General features: G+C 42.4%; 1 protein-coding gene across 2 annotated transcripts in view; it reads right to left on the bottom strand.

Moving 5' to 3' along the window:
• Positions 1-3691: 3691 nt before the first annotated feature.
• DENND2A (DENN domain containing 2A) overlaps positions 3692-13412 on the bottom strand; it is a 120863-nt gene continuing 111142 nt past the window's right edge. For both annotated transcript variants that reach the window (XM_036761772.1, XM_036761770.1), the window contains 5 exons: positions 11729-11770; positions 10788-10905; positions 9361-9606; positions 5626-5712; positions 3692-4058 (listed from right to left, as the gene is read on the bottom strand). In XM_036761772.1, the coding sequence (XP_036617667.1) occupies positions 4027-4058; positions 5626-5712; positions 9361-9606; positions 10788-10905; positions 11729-11770 (525 nt within the window). In that variant the 3' untranslated portion in view covers positions 3692-4026. The remainder of the gene's footprint in view (positions 4059-5625; positions 5713-9360; positions 9607-10787; positions 10906-11728; positions 11771-13412) is intronic.

Here is a 13412-nt window from a genome sequence, read left to right as displayed (position 1 = left end):
GTTGAAAGCTGCTTTTCGACATGGATTCTTGAGACCATTGTCCCCTTGGTCTCTCTAGACCCATTCCCCATTTTTCTTTGGTTCCTTTCCCCAACCTCAGTAGCCAATCTGATAGTCTCCACAATAGTTTTTCCAATATCATCAGGACATAGCTCTGCTTTAAGTTGCAAATTGCAAAACAGATTTCATCTGTTTTAATTAATGATTATTGATGAGAGTGAAATCTATTTTCCTTCCCCTTTCCAAGGGATCAAAATAGTGCTGTTCAGCTGGCTTTGGGATAACTACTGGGCACCAAGTGCTTTCAGAGAACCAACTGCTGATCAGCTAGCTGCCCTACAAGAGGCCAGTACATGCTGCATAGGAATTGGGTATTTCGCTCTTACTGTGTATGCCTGGTGTCAAACTCAAAAAAAAAAAAACCCAAAACCAACCAGATTCCTGTGGGCCCAGTATTGCCTTAGAAAACCACAAGTTAACCTTATTTATGTTGTATTGCATTTTTATTTATTTTATCAAACATTTTCAATTACATTTTACTCTAGTTCTGGCCCATACTCAAGAGTTTTGTGGGAATGCAGCTAAAGACCTGGAGTTTAACACTCTGGTCTCCATTGGATATGCCGCTTGGCTCAGTCCTCAAAATGCATCATTCTCCTCTGATGCATCCCTTCTGGTTTGTAGCCAGGGCATTTGGTAAGCTGCCTTTTGGGATGGGCAAGTTTATTTTTTTTCCCGGAAGCTGGCTTTGCAAGTCTTGAGCCTCCCAACTCAACTGTTTTGATTCCAAAACAGTTCTGGTACTGTTTTGAAACAATCTAAAGGTACTCAGACCAACATAGCTTTAGGCTGCGGGATTCATTTTGCTTGGTGGAATCCCTAGCTTTCTCTAAGGCTTAGTTCGAGTGACAGGTCTTAAGAGGAAGGTCATCCTGATCCTCCCCATCTCATCCCACCCAACTCCCCCAGGTGCTAGTATCCTCCTTCCCCAAACTACTTTGTAGATTTTGTATTTGCTTACTTGTGTACGTTTTCCCCAGATAGAATGTAAGAGATAATTTTCATCCTCCCAATTTACCAATGAGGATGTTGAAACTAAGACTGACTTTAAATGGGGCTGCACAGTACCATGGAAGTACTGAAGTTCTCTCCTAAGTAGAGTAGAGATCTGATCATAGAGCAGGACATTAAAGGGCTCCTTCCACCAGCTCCATTATTATCTGCCTCCTTGAAGCAGTTTGCATGGTGCTGGTGCTAGTTGTCAGGAACACAACAGGAGTTCAAAGGAATTTACCAATGCCAATAACTATCAGGGGAACCTAGGGGACTTGCTGTTGAGGAGGGTGGTGAATGTGGTTAGCAAAAAAGATTTTGACTTCAGCCACCCTTTTGGGTGCCAGCTGGGTGTGGCCATGGGCCTGACTTTTAAGAGGTGAAAATGTGATTAACCCTAGGTACATTGGTGAGTGTCTGCTGTATCAGCTTGTTGTAGAAGAAATTTGTCAACAAATAACACCTTTAGCTTGATGGAGAAGCAGCAGACAGCATGTTGGAAGAGAGGAATAGCAGTATTGAAGGCTGAATAGAAAATTAGTAAGATATAGCTGGTTGCTGGGAGGTGAAGCTTTGATATGTAGCCCTAGGGTTGTGAGTTGTGCAGGGAGCATCCCATCTCCCACCAGCAGTATGGGAATCTATAGAAGACTGAGCCCTTCTTGTAAACGGAGGTTTTCCTTTTAAAATTACTTTGCTATTTTGTCTTAATTAAAAGTTCTGTTATTTGACTTAATAGTCCTGAGAGAACGTATTAGATAGAGGCTCAAGCCATATGTGCATAATCTTGATTACTTAGACATATCACATACCAATTGTGAGGAAGCAAAAGTTGCGCAGAACCCATGCCGTAACTAATCTTGGTGCAGAGGTGACTCTGGTTCTCGGAGGCCATCAGCAGCTGGCAAGGTCTGGTGGGTTCCACCAAAACTGGAGAGATTTCACAACAAAAAGTTGTTCCCAAGAGCTCATCACCACTTTGGTTGTACTGCGACAAAGTTTTTAGTCAAAACAGCTTACGGATGCTGTTTATGAAGCATATGGCTGTGTTCCACACTAAGGGTGAGAGCATTCACGTTGGTGAAATCATAGATCCTTCAAGTACCAAAGCATAAATAGTGTGGTAGGACCAGGGTGAGCCGGGGTCAAAGTCCTAACACTCTAGGCGGCATCGGAAGGTTAAATTCGGGGCCTCAAGCTAGATTCACGTAAAATCCACCCCTCTTTGCCTTTGTGGAATTATGAAAGTAAAGAGATTTATAGTGTTCTTCTTTTGACATTTTCTACCCTGCTAAAAATCAGAGACACATGCTTGGGTCATGGTTATATCTTAAAAAACTAAAGGGACCAATGAAAGGGTTATCCTTGGCATATCTATTTTGAGAATCAGGAATTAAACACGCTGTCATAATTCACTGAGACCACTAGGTGACAGCATTGATAGGCCTGGAATAAACTGCGGGACACATCTCCATTGCAAGAGATAAAACTCTATTGTCATCTATTTATACCTCTCCCACCTGAACTTTAAGATCAGAAAAGCTTCTGGTTCTATTCCAACATGAGCTGACAGGATCATAGATTTAGAGCTGCAAGGAAGTTTAGGGGCTGCTGAGTCCAAACCTCTTATTTTACAAATAAGGAAACTGAGACACAAAGGTAAGTGACTTGCTCAAGGTCATTCAGCTAATATATATCTAGTGCAGCATTTGAACCCAAGTCTTCCTGCCTCTAAGCCAGAACCCAATCAATTATAATATGCTGCCTCTGAAGATTCGTACCACATCACAGTATTGGTGCCTAATTGCTGTTACAGGTGTCAGGGGCTCAATAAGAACTTCTTGTCTCCTATACATCATTCTCCTTGACTATCTTTGCCATTGATTCTCTCTTCTTTCCTCCCCCCAAGTATCCCAGTGTCTCATCTAGAGAATCCTCTCTTGAACCCCTGTTCCAACCTCTTTAATGTCCTTTTAGAGGCGCCATGGTATGATGGAGTGCACCTTCATCTTAGAGCCAAGAAAACTGGGTCTGACTTCTGGTTCTGAACACTTCCTCCGTGTGTGGCCCTTTGGTGGTCTGGTGCCATGGAAGGCACACTGGATTTATAGATAGAAGACCAACGTGGGTCTGAATCCTGGGTCTATCGTCTACTCCCCGTGTGGCCTTGTGTGGTCTGGTGCCATGGAAGGCACACTGGATTTATAGATAGAAGACCAACCTGGGTCTGAATCCTGGGTCTATTATTTACTACCTGTGCAAGTCATTTCTTCTCCATGGGATCCTTATTTTGTAAATGACAAGGTTGGATGAGATGATCTGTAAGGTCCTTTCCAGTTATAAACCCTGTTGACAATGACACTCTGAGTAGTAGAGAGTCTGTAAAATGGGAACCATATACGCACTGTTTCACTGGGATGTTGAGATGTTGCACGTGGCACTTGCAAAGTACGGCATACATGGGTGCTGAACAATCTGAGCACCAGTGTGGCTGTTCACCCTCCCGTCAACCTCCACCTTTTCAATGCTTCACTCTGGAAGCTGAGCTGCTGAGCACCAAATAACTGGAAGTGTTAAAGATTTGTACCTAGCCTAAACAGAAAGGAAAAAGAAAACCCATATTTTTCTTTTTTTTTTTAATATCTAAGATACATATGTATAAAAAAATCCACTTGAATGTCAGTGATGTGCTGGATCCCAAGGTCCTTTTCCAGTGCAGGGACTGAAGAAGCCAGGACTGGCTGGGTTATCTCTCTCTCTCTCTTGCTTTCTGTCCTGGGAGAAATTTCAAGGCTGAGTTGGCGCCTGGGACATTTTCCATTTCTTCCCTTTACCTCGAGCTCCCAAGATTCCACCCCCTTCAGGAGAGCCCACAGGGATGGTTTTCAAAACATGCAGTGGCACAGGTGGGATTTCCTCCTTTTTTTTATTTTTGGCCAAGTCATAAAGTCATTTGAACAACTGTGTCAAGGCTTATTTCTTGTGAAGAAATTTCATTTTGTTTCCTGTAAAGAGAAAATAAGAAAAAACACTGCATCATCTGGAGAAAAGAGATGAGTGAAAAATCATTTCCTATTTCTCACCCCCTCTAACCTCCATCAAATGGACCATGTGTGGCAAACTTGGAGTTCTGGGCTACTCAGTAAATATAAACTTACTTATTTATTATCACTTACTATGTGCCAGGCACTGTGCTAAAAGCTTTACAAATACCATCTCATTTGATCCTTACAACAATCCTGGCGGGTAGGTGCTAGTATCTCCCTTATTTTTACAGTTGAGGAAACCAAGGCAGAGAATATATGACTTGCCCAGGGTCACACAGCTAGTACATCTTAGAGACTGAATTTGAACTCAGGTCTTTCTGAATATAGGCTTGGCACTCTGTCCACTGCACCACCTAGCTTCCCCTAGATTAAATTGCAGTCTTTGTGCTCTCATGGAATCCAAACAGGATTTTTAAGGTACGTAAATGAATAAAGCAGTAGGGTTTACCATCTATGAAGCTATTCGGCCCCCCACAAGGAAGTTTCTCTCCCTTTTCTTTCACAAGCCCTCTTCCCCTGGCTCTATGTGACTCAGACCTGAGGGAGTGTCAGCAGAGAACCCTGGGGATGGACTCCTCCCCAGATACTGACAAAAGGGCCATTCAGTGGATGCCATCCCTAAGTAATGGAGTGGCCATGTAAATTCCAAGGAGACAGTTAAGTTCTAGACCCTGGGAATTTCCACTGCATTTTCTCCTGCATTAGGGAGGACTGTTTTAATTTCTGAGGCTATGTCTTCAATTCTGACGCTTCCCATGGCTCTCCAGTGGGACAGTCCGCAGTGGGCACAATATTTACCAGCTGCAAAAACTGTGGTACAGCAGAAAAAATACTAGACTTGGAATTAGGAGTCCCAGGTTTGAAACTTGGTTTTCTATACTTACTAGCTATGAGACCACAGGCAAGTCACTTAATCACAGTTTATTCTTCAGTAAAATGGACATATTAGGCCTTTTGCTACCTTGGACACAGGGTTGTTGTGTGGAAATCTCTTTGTGAACTTCATGAAAGGGGTATAGAAATGTGAACTACTATTCTTATTTTTCCCAAATGGCTTAGCACACAAGAGTGTGGTTTAATAAATAAGTATGTGATAAAAAGAAAAAGAAGAGGGCAGCTAGGTGGCACAGTGAGTACAACACTGGCCCTGGAATCAGGAGGACCTGAGCTCAAGTTCAGCCTCAGACACCAGACACTCAACACACTTAACTAGCTGTGTGACTTTGGGCAAGTCACTTAACCCCAATTGCCCTGCCTTCCCTCCTCCAAAAAAAAATGGGAATAAAAAAGAAAAAGAAGGGTAGAAGAAGGAAAGGAGTGGAGTCTGCCAAGGTGAGAAGACTGTATCAATGAGGGATTTCTGGGGATACATTATCAGGAGGGAAGAGAAATCCAAATCTATGTCTAATCTATTAGGGACTGATAGGAGCCAGACAAGCAGGATTCTTCAGGGAAAAAACAATTACAAACAAACAAAAAATTCAGAAAGCGGAAAAGGTGACCCCCCCTCTCCTCTTCCCCTTACCTAGCCCTTTCAAGAACTTATTGACACCACTTTGTTCACCACTGGGGAGTGTCTCCAGGTACTCCTGTGCTCGGACCTCAAACAGACCTATTGGAAACAGAAATAAGCCTTTTTAGTTGTCTTCCAGACACTTTTAAACAGACTAATTTTTAAAAAATTTTTTAAAAAATAAATTTTTATTAATGTATTTTGTTTTTATATCACTATAGTTTCCTCTGATATGTTTTCCCTGACCCAAAGAATCACCCCATAAAACAAATGGTGTTTTTTTAAGACAGAAAAAGAAAAAGGAAAAAATCAGCCTAACTAATCCATACATGGAAAAATCTGCAAATATGTGCAATGCAAAACAGTTGTACACCTCCCACCTGGTAATTCTATTCTTATTCACTTTTTAATTGATATCTTTTGTTTTTACATTATCTTCATTTTCAATACATTCCTCCTCCCTTCCTCACCCAGCAAACCATCCTTTTACAACAAAGAATAAAAAACAAAGGGAAAAAGAAAAACAAAATTAACCAATATATCAATCAAGTCTGATAGTATATGCAGCATTCCACATCCACAGACCCTCTCCCCCCAACCTTTACAAAGAAGGGATGGAAGTTCGTTCTCCTATCACTTCTTTGGGGCCCATTTCACAGCTAAATAATTTAATTTTTAATTCATTTTGTAAATTTAATCTAATTTTCTCATTTGGGCACATTTATCCTTTCAGAGGGATTCTATTTCCATTTCTGATCGATCATCAATATGCAGTAGCCCTACCGTGTTAGCATTAAGTTCTGTGCCTTAAAAGCAATGAAAGATGGAAACAATCAATTTTGGAGAAGCTGTAGAAAGGCAGGCATACTAATGCATTGTTGGTAGAACTGTGAATTGGTCCAATCATTTAGGAAAACAATTTGGAACCATATAAGAAAAGTAACTAAAAACCCTTCCACCAAAGATGGTATATACCCCAAGGAGGTCAAAGGTAAAGAAAATATCCTCTCATATATACCAAAATATTAATAAATGAGCACTTTTTGTGGTAGCAAAAAAACAAAACAAAACAAGCAGAAACAAAGTGGGTGCCCACTGACTGGAGAACAGGGGAACAAATTATGCTTCATTCATGTAATGCAACATTATTGAGCAAGGAGAAAAAACAAATAGGAAAAATTAAAAAAACTTGGTAAGATATATTTGAACTGATACAGAACAATGTAAAAGAGCAATAAATAATCACAATAATGTAAAGAAAACAACACAAAAACATTGGAAGTTAGATCAACGCAACAACTAAACCTGACGTCCTAGGACTGATGATGAAATAAACCTCACTCCTCTTCAGAGAGGTGGTGGACTATGGATGTGGAATGCAACATACCTTGTTGGATGTGGTTAATGTGTCAGTTTGTCTTGTTTAACTGCCTCTTTATCATAAGGAAGGGTTCCTTTTTGGGGGTAGGAAGGATTATTGAGAAGTGACAGCAATGTTTTTAAAAGCATCAATAAAGCATTTTAAAAGTTTCTATGCCTTTTGCCTCAGTGAAATATTTAGCAATATGTACACAAATACTTCTGTGTACTAGGTGGAGATCTGCTTTAAAAGAACCCTTTTACAGAAGGAAGACGCCTTTAATAATCTAACTAACCAATCTCTGATGTGTCTGCTTTCTTCTTCCTTAAACATCTCCTTGTACTTTGTACTTCCTTAAGCAAATAGCAATTTGTTTACCTTGACTAGCTTTCTGTCCCAGGCTGTAATGCCACAGAGTTAGGGCCCAGATCTTATTTCACCTCTGTACCCTTCAGAACTGTTCTTTTCACATAGTGGACATTTAATGTGTATTCAATCTAAATCTGTTTTGGAAAAATCAAGAGTTTTGTATGCCAAATTTCCTAAAGTCTGGTACCCTTGTGTACTGATCTGTAGGGAGGTCTGGGAATATTAGATGGGCCACTACTTCACCTGAACCTAGTCTGCTAAGGATCAGTTTGCTGATCCCAAGAGTAGGAGCCTGGGTGAGCTTTCTTATGGTTGGCATGAAGTCCCTGGGGTCGAGCCCTGAGGTTGAACTGGCAGAGACCTGATGCTGACCGTTCACCAAGTTTCTGACTGATTACTCTCGTAGGTTCTTGCGTTCAGGCACTAAATATCATCTCCTGGCTGACAAATCAACATGCGTCTACAATGCTCTATGCAAATCCTTCTGGCCTGACAGTCTATACTGGCTTTAGGTGCGAGAGGAAAAAAGCACTCGGATGGTTCTCTTCAGAGGCATGCTGGAACCAGCACTGTTAAATTTTCAGCGTGAGCATTTCCACCTTAGAAATCAGCAAAACGAAGGCCCGATTTATGGATCGTCTAGACTTTTGTTTTTGGTAAAGAATTCGACATCAAAAGATAAAAGAATAGAGGTCTCCCTGCAGAGGGGGCACTGTATTCCATTCCATCTTAGAGGGGCACAAGCAAACATCCATCCATCCAACACAAATAGGGGCAGGGAGGCTGGGGTGGTGAAGAGCTCTCGCCTCGGGGTCAGGAAGACCTGAGTACCAATCTGGCCTCAAACACCGGCTAGCTCTGTGACCCTGAGCGAGTCTCTTAACCTCTGCTTGCCTCAGTTTCCTCAATTGTAAAACAGGGATCATAATAGTACCTACCTCACAGCGTTGTTGTATGGATCAAATGAGACAATCATAAAGTGCTTAGCACAATGCCTGGCACACAGTAGGAATGAAGTAAATGTTAGCTGTGATGATGATGAAGGGGAAGAGCTGTGAACTTAGAGTCAAAGGTATTGTGGAATACTGACCACTTCCTTGTTGGCAGGTCAGATTGCTCAAAGTTTTTATTAGCTAATCACACGGGGGGAGACAGTCTTCTTTGCAAGATTGTCTCACTATGGGATCAGAGAGTTGAATTTTAATACAGCAACGAAAAAAAAGAAAATAGGAACATCACAAGCAGGTTGTTCATAGGTAATGTCTTCCTAAGTGTAGTAAGTAGGACAACTTGCCTTTATTGAGGCTGGGGAGAAAGACAGGTGTATGGGCTTCAAGTCTAATGAGGGATGATTCTCTAAAATGGAAGGCACTTGGGCTGAGTCTGGTTCTCTACAAGGGACTGGAGCTCAAATTTAAGCTGTGCTGTAGTTCCTACTATCCCGGTTAACTCTGAGCAAATCACTCCACCTGTCTAGACCTCAGTTTCCTTATCTGATAAATTAGGACTGGATGACCCCTAAGGTCACTTCAGCTCTAGCTCTGTGATCCTTAGATCATAATGAACACAAAAAGAGAAGGAAAGGTGATTAAGTCGTGTGTTGGAAACGGCAATGGGATAGGTAGTCAAAAGACACCTCTGTTAGCTTGTGACCATGGCATCGAACATCTTTGAGCATCAATTTCTTTATCCATAAAATAGGGATGACAATACATGCCCTCCCTACCTTGAAGGTTTGTTGCAAGGACCAAATGAGGTACGGTCAGGGGATCTGTAAAAGGCCATCTTGAGCAGTTTTCACCACCGAATAGTGGGGGTGAATTTAAAGCTTTCCAAATAAGAATCCTAAAGCTATTCTTCCTTGTGCTCCCCTCCCTACTCCACACCTCCAAGCAGACCCCAATTGGTGCTTGACTCTAGCTTGGGCACATTTAATTGACTCAGCACTCTACACCCTGCCCTCCTTGTCCCTTCCCCCAACCCGGGCTGGGGGAGAAGACATTGAAGATGAGCCTAACCCTTCGCCTCCTGCTTCCTTAGTTCCCGTTCCTGGATGAAGCCCCGGAATGTCTGTGTTTCCATGAAGACCTCCAGGAAGCGTCGGAGGCTCTTGGAAGAGACAGCTTTTCGGAAAGCCTCCCGCTGCAAGGTCCTCTCCTCCCGCTCGTTGGCTGTCAGGAACAGGGAGTAATGGCCCACAACTTCCACAAAGAATCGGACAAAGGCTTCGGACACCACCTCGTTCAAGGGACTGAACTCTGGGCCTGCAAAGTGCAAAGGGAAAGGTGGGGAGTGTGAGATGGAAGGAAAGGGAAGAGGCTGCACTATAGCCTGTGTGACAAATTAATAAAATTGAATCTGGCCTAGCTATCACAGTACACATAGACCAGACTTGCTAACTGATTTCCTGCTCTTTTTGGTAGATGTTTTATTACAGTGCACTGGTCGCAGTAGTTAATTAATAAAATGTTTGCAGAATTGAATTAAAAGGAAAGGATGGGGAAGAAGGCTCGTGTGTGATCTACTATTAGCAGGCAGTTTCATGTAGTGAACTGAGAGCCAGTCTCAAAGCCAGGATGACCCGTGTTCAAGTCTTGTCTCTGATATATACTTATTGGCTTTGTGACCCTGAGAAAATCTATGTCTCAGTGCTCTAAGTAACTCTTGAGGCCTCTAAGAAGCAAAGAATATGCTGACGTCTACTGGTACAGGGAATTTTTTCCACCTGTAGCAATGAAATCACAGGTTCAGCCACTGTTCCTAGGTGTTCCTAGCATGGTGGCAGAGGATTGGGAGAACCCCAGAATACCTGGCTTTGGAGCCTGATTCTGATTGTGTGAACTTGGCCAGGACACTTCAGCATTTTGGGTGTCAGTTTTCTCATGTATAAAATGAGGGGGTAAGACTAGAGCAAGGGTTCTTTGCGCATGTGCGCGTGCGCACGTGTGTGTGATGGTGTCCTTTGGCAATATAGTGAAACCTGTATAAGTGAAACTTATATAAAACCCTTTTCAGGATAATGTTTTTAAATGCACAAAATCAAATATATAGAACTACAAAGGAAACCATTTAGATTGAAATAAAAATGCAATTTTTTTTCTTATCCAAGGCCTCAGACCTCTTGAGATCTCCCCATAGATCCCTTGGATCTAGGGGGACCCCAGGTTAAGAACCATTGGATCGATGATCTCCAAGATCCCCTCTAGCTGTAACTTCTATGATGCTAGGAGAAGCTAAGTTCTGAGCATTTCTTCCCCCATTTCTACTTGGTCTGTTCTTCCAGGATACCCCCATTTTCAAGTTGTTTGGGAGAATGATAGCCTTCCCTGGGGTGTCATCCCCTTTGCTTCCTACGTTTAATGACAGAGCCAAGAAGGGAGAGACATAGTGAAGGTAGGGAAGTGACTGGCAGCAGGCACGGTTGAGGTGTAACGTGAGCATTTACCATATTTACAGTCTAAAGGACCCTCATCTTGGTCACTAGCCAGGTCATTCCTCTGCTCCAGGATGTGTTCCAGGGCTACCTGTAGCTTTCGGGGCAGAATGGAATCCTCATCTTCCATCTATAACGCAGAGAGAAGAAGTAATGAACAATGATGCAGCAACGTCCTGGCCAAAGTCACAAGAACATACATTGGCTAAGTCCCAGGGCAATTTTGCCTTGGTCTTGCCTCAATATGAATCGGGGGATATGTGTCAGGATGACTAGCTACAAGGATTCCTGGGGAGGCCTTATGGATCTATCAGTGGGTGCCCTGAAGTTAACTTGATCTCTGGGGAAGGAAAGGGAAGGGAGTATGAATGTTAAATTTTGGAAGATGAAACAGAAATTCCCAACACTGGCTCTCAGGAAAAGGGAATAAATCTGTTGTCAATGGGAATTTCAAATTCATGACTGACATCGTGGTATGCCCATTTAATTTATAAAAAATTTTGTTCTTTGTAAGTTTTCATATGAGCCAAGTTTTTCTGCTGTTAAGATTAAATAATCTTAATAGCCAGATAATTTCGAAATGGGCCACAGTTTAGACTTTAGTTATAATATTCCCCTTACCTACCACACAGGGTTGTGGTGAGCAAAGTGCTTTGTAATCCTTTAAAAAGCTGTAAATGTCTGAGTTATTATTATTACTACTTAGACACAGATACACTATTTAATAAAAACTGACTGTTACAAATATATATAGAAATTAATCTCTTTATTCGTGCTATTTCTACTTTTGTCCTGCCCTCTTCGGTCATTCTTATGCACGAGGGAGATGGCCTGCCAATCCTCTGTTCTCCTTGGCTCCTTAACCCAGAAACACTTCCATGCTAGAAAGTTGAGCCCCAAACAGAAGTGACTCAAAAACAAAGAAAAAAGTCACCACAGTTAGATCATCTTACCTGTCTAAGGAAACGATTGTTTACAAGGTCTACCACAAGGACCTGAGGGATAGGAGAGAGAAAGGGCTGTTATTTACCATTGCTGGAGCTCCTGAAACACAGGAATGACCTCTTGCCTTCTCTCCCTTTTGCCACATTGAACTGGAGCAGGCTTGAAAGAAATAGGGCACTTGCTGTGGTTTCATGGCCGTGTCACTGCCACCACTAATGATAGGGGGAAAGGTCTACTAGGTTGTCCTCAATTGCTTTAATTCAACACTCAGACAACAAGCTGGGCAGAGGAGACAGACCGGACTTGTTCTCAGACTTGTTTCTGGGTTTGGCTAGCTTTTCTTAATGTTTCAGTTCCTGGGAACTGCGACAGGGCAAAAGACAACTCTGATCATATTCTCTACCTGCTCTCACTTACTCAAACACCTCCTCCACCTCCAAATTAAAACACAACTCTGCCATTTGGTCTACATCTCACTCTAGTTAACTGACCCATGACCCGCTTGTCATTTCAGTGTGAGGCTGAAAGGGATGGGGTCATGGCTTCAGTACAGATAAGCAGGGGAGTACAGGGAAGAAGAAGGCAGAGCCCAGAGGCCCTGGGGTTCTCAAGCAGCAGCTGATAGATTTCAAGCAGTAACTTAATCCTCTATCTCTTTCTCCATATGAGGGCAGAGAACCTCTGTTTGGAACCAGTACATACTGCCGTGGCATTCCGGCCCAGGCTAGAAACTCCTTGGAGAACCTTCTTATCAGATTCGACTCTTGACAACCCCTGGTCTCAAGAGAGCCCTGAGCTGTTCCCTGCTTTGGAGAAGGATGTTGAAAATGGCAAGTTGTTCAGGAAAATTAGGTGCTAACCTTGGTCATAGAGGCACAAGCTTAAAAGATAAGTTTGATGCCCCTCTCTGCTTCTCAAACATCAAAGGTTGGTCTCCTCTGGCTATCTTTTTTTTTTTTCCCAAGGGGAAGGCAGGGCAATTGGGATTAAGTGACTTGCCAAGGTCACACAGCTAGTAAATGTGTCAAGTGTCTGAGGCCAAATTTGAACTCATGTCCTCCTGACTCCAAGGCTGGTGCTCTACTCACTGGGCCATCTAGCTGCCCCTTCTTCTGGCCATCTTGAAAGATTAGAAAGGATAGCCAGACACCATTCTTCTAGCTCCAGACCCAAAGCAGATAATCTGTGACTGACAATTCACATCTGATGTGAGTTCCAAGACACATCTGACTAGGCCCTAGCACCAAATGCTGCTGCCAGGGTTGGCCGGCTTCTCCTGAATAGTCCTGGGGAAGGATGAAGGGGGTTGTGGAGAAAATATTTAAGTGCTGTAGAGATATTTAAGAAATATTTAGGAGATATTTAAGTACTAAACAAGGCTTTGTTTAGAATGTGCAGGGAAAAATTTTTTTTCTAATAATCTCTAGGGGCATCCTGGGACCAAACTGTATGATGGGAATCCCAAATGTTCTCCAATCCTCCCCTATCCCCAGACTTGTTTGATTACTGACTAGCCCAGTAATAAAAAGGGGCAAAAGTTGTGAGCAGAACCAAAGAAAATCATTTTGGATTTGGAATCCAAATTTGGAAATGCTGACTAGGCTTTTCTCCACTAGGCTATGAAACAACAGGAACTTAATGACGGATTACATTATTAAAATTTCTAAAAACGCTTATGTGAAAGAAGACTCA

This window comes from Trichosurus vulpecula, chromosome 5, assembly GCF_011100635.1.
Source record: "Trichosurus vulpecula isolate mTriVul1 chromosome 5, mTriVul1.pri, whole genome shotgun sequence".
Lineage (NCBI taxonomy): Eukaryota > Metazoa > Chordata > Mammalia > Diprotodontia > Phalangeridae > Trichosurus > Trichosurus vulpecula.
The sequence above is the reverse complement of the archived record's forward strand: the minus strand, read 5'-3'. Positions and strand labels throughout refer to the sequence as shown.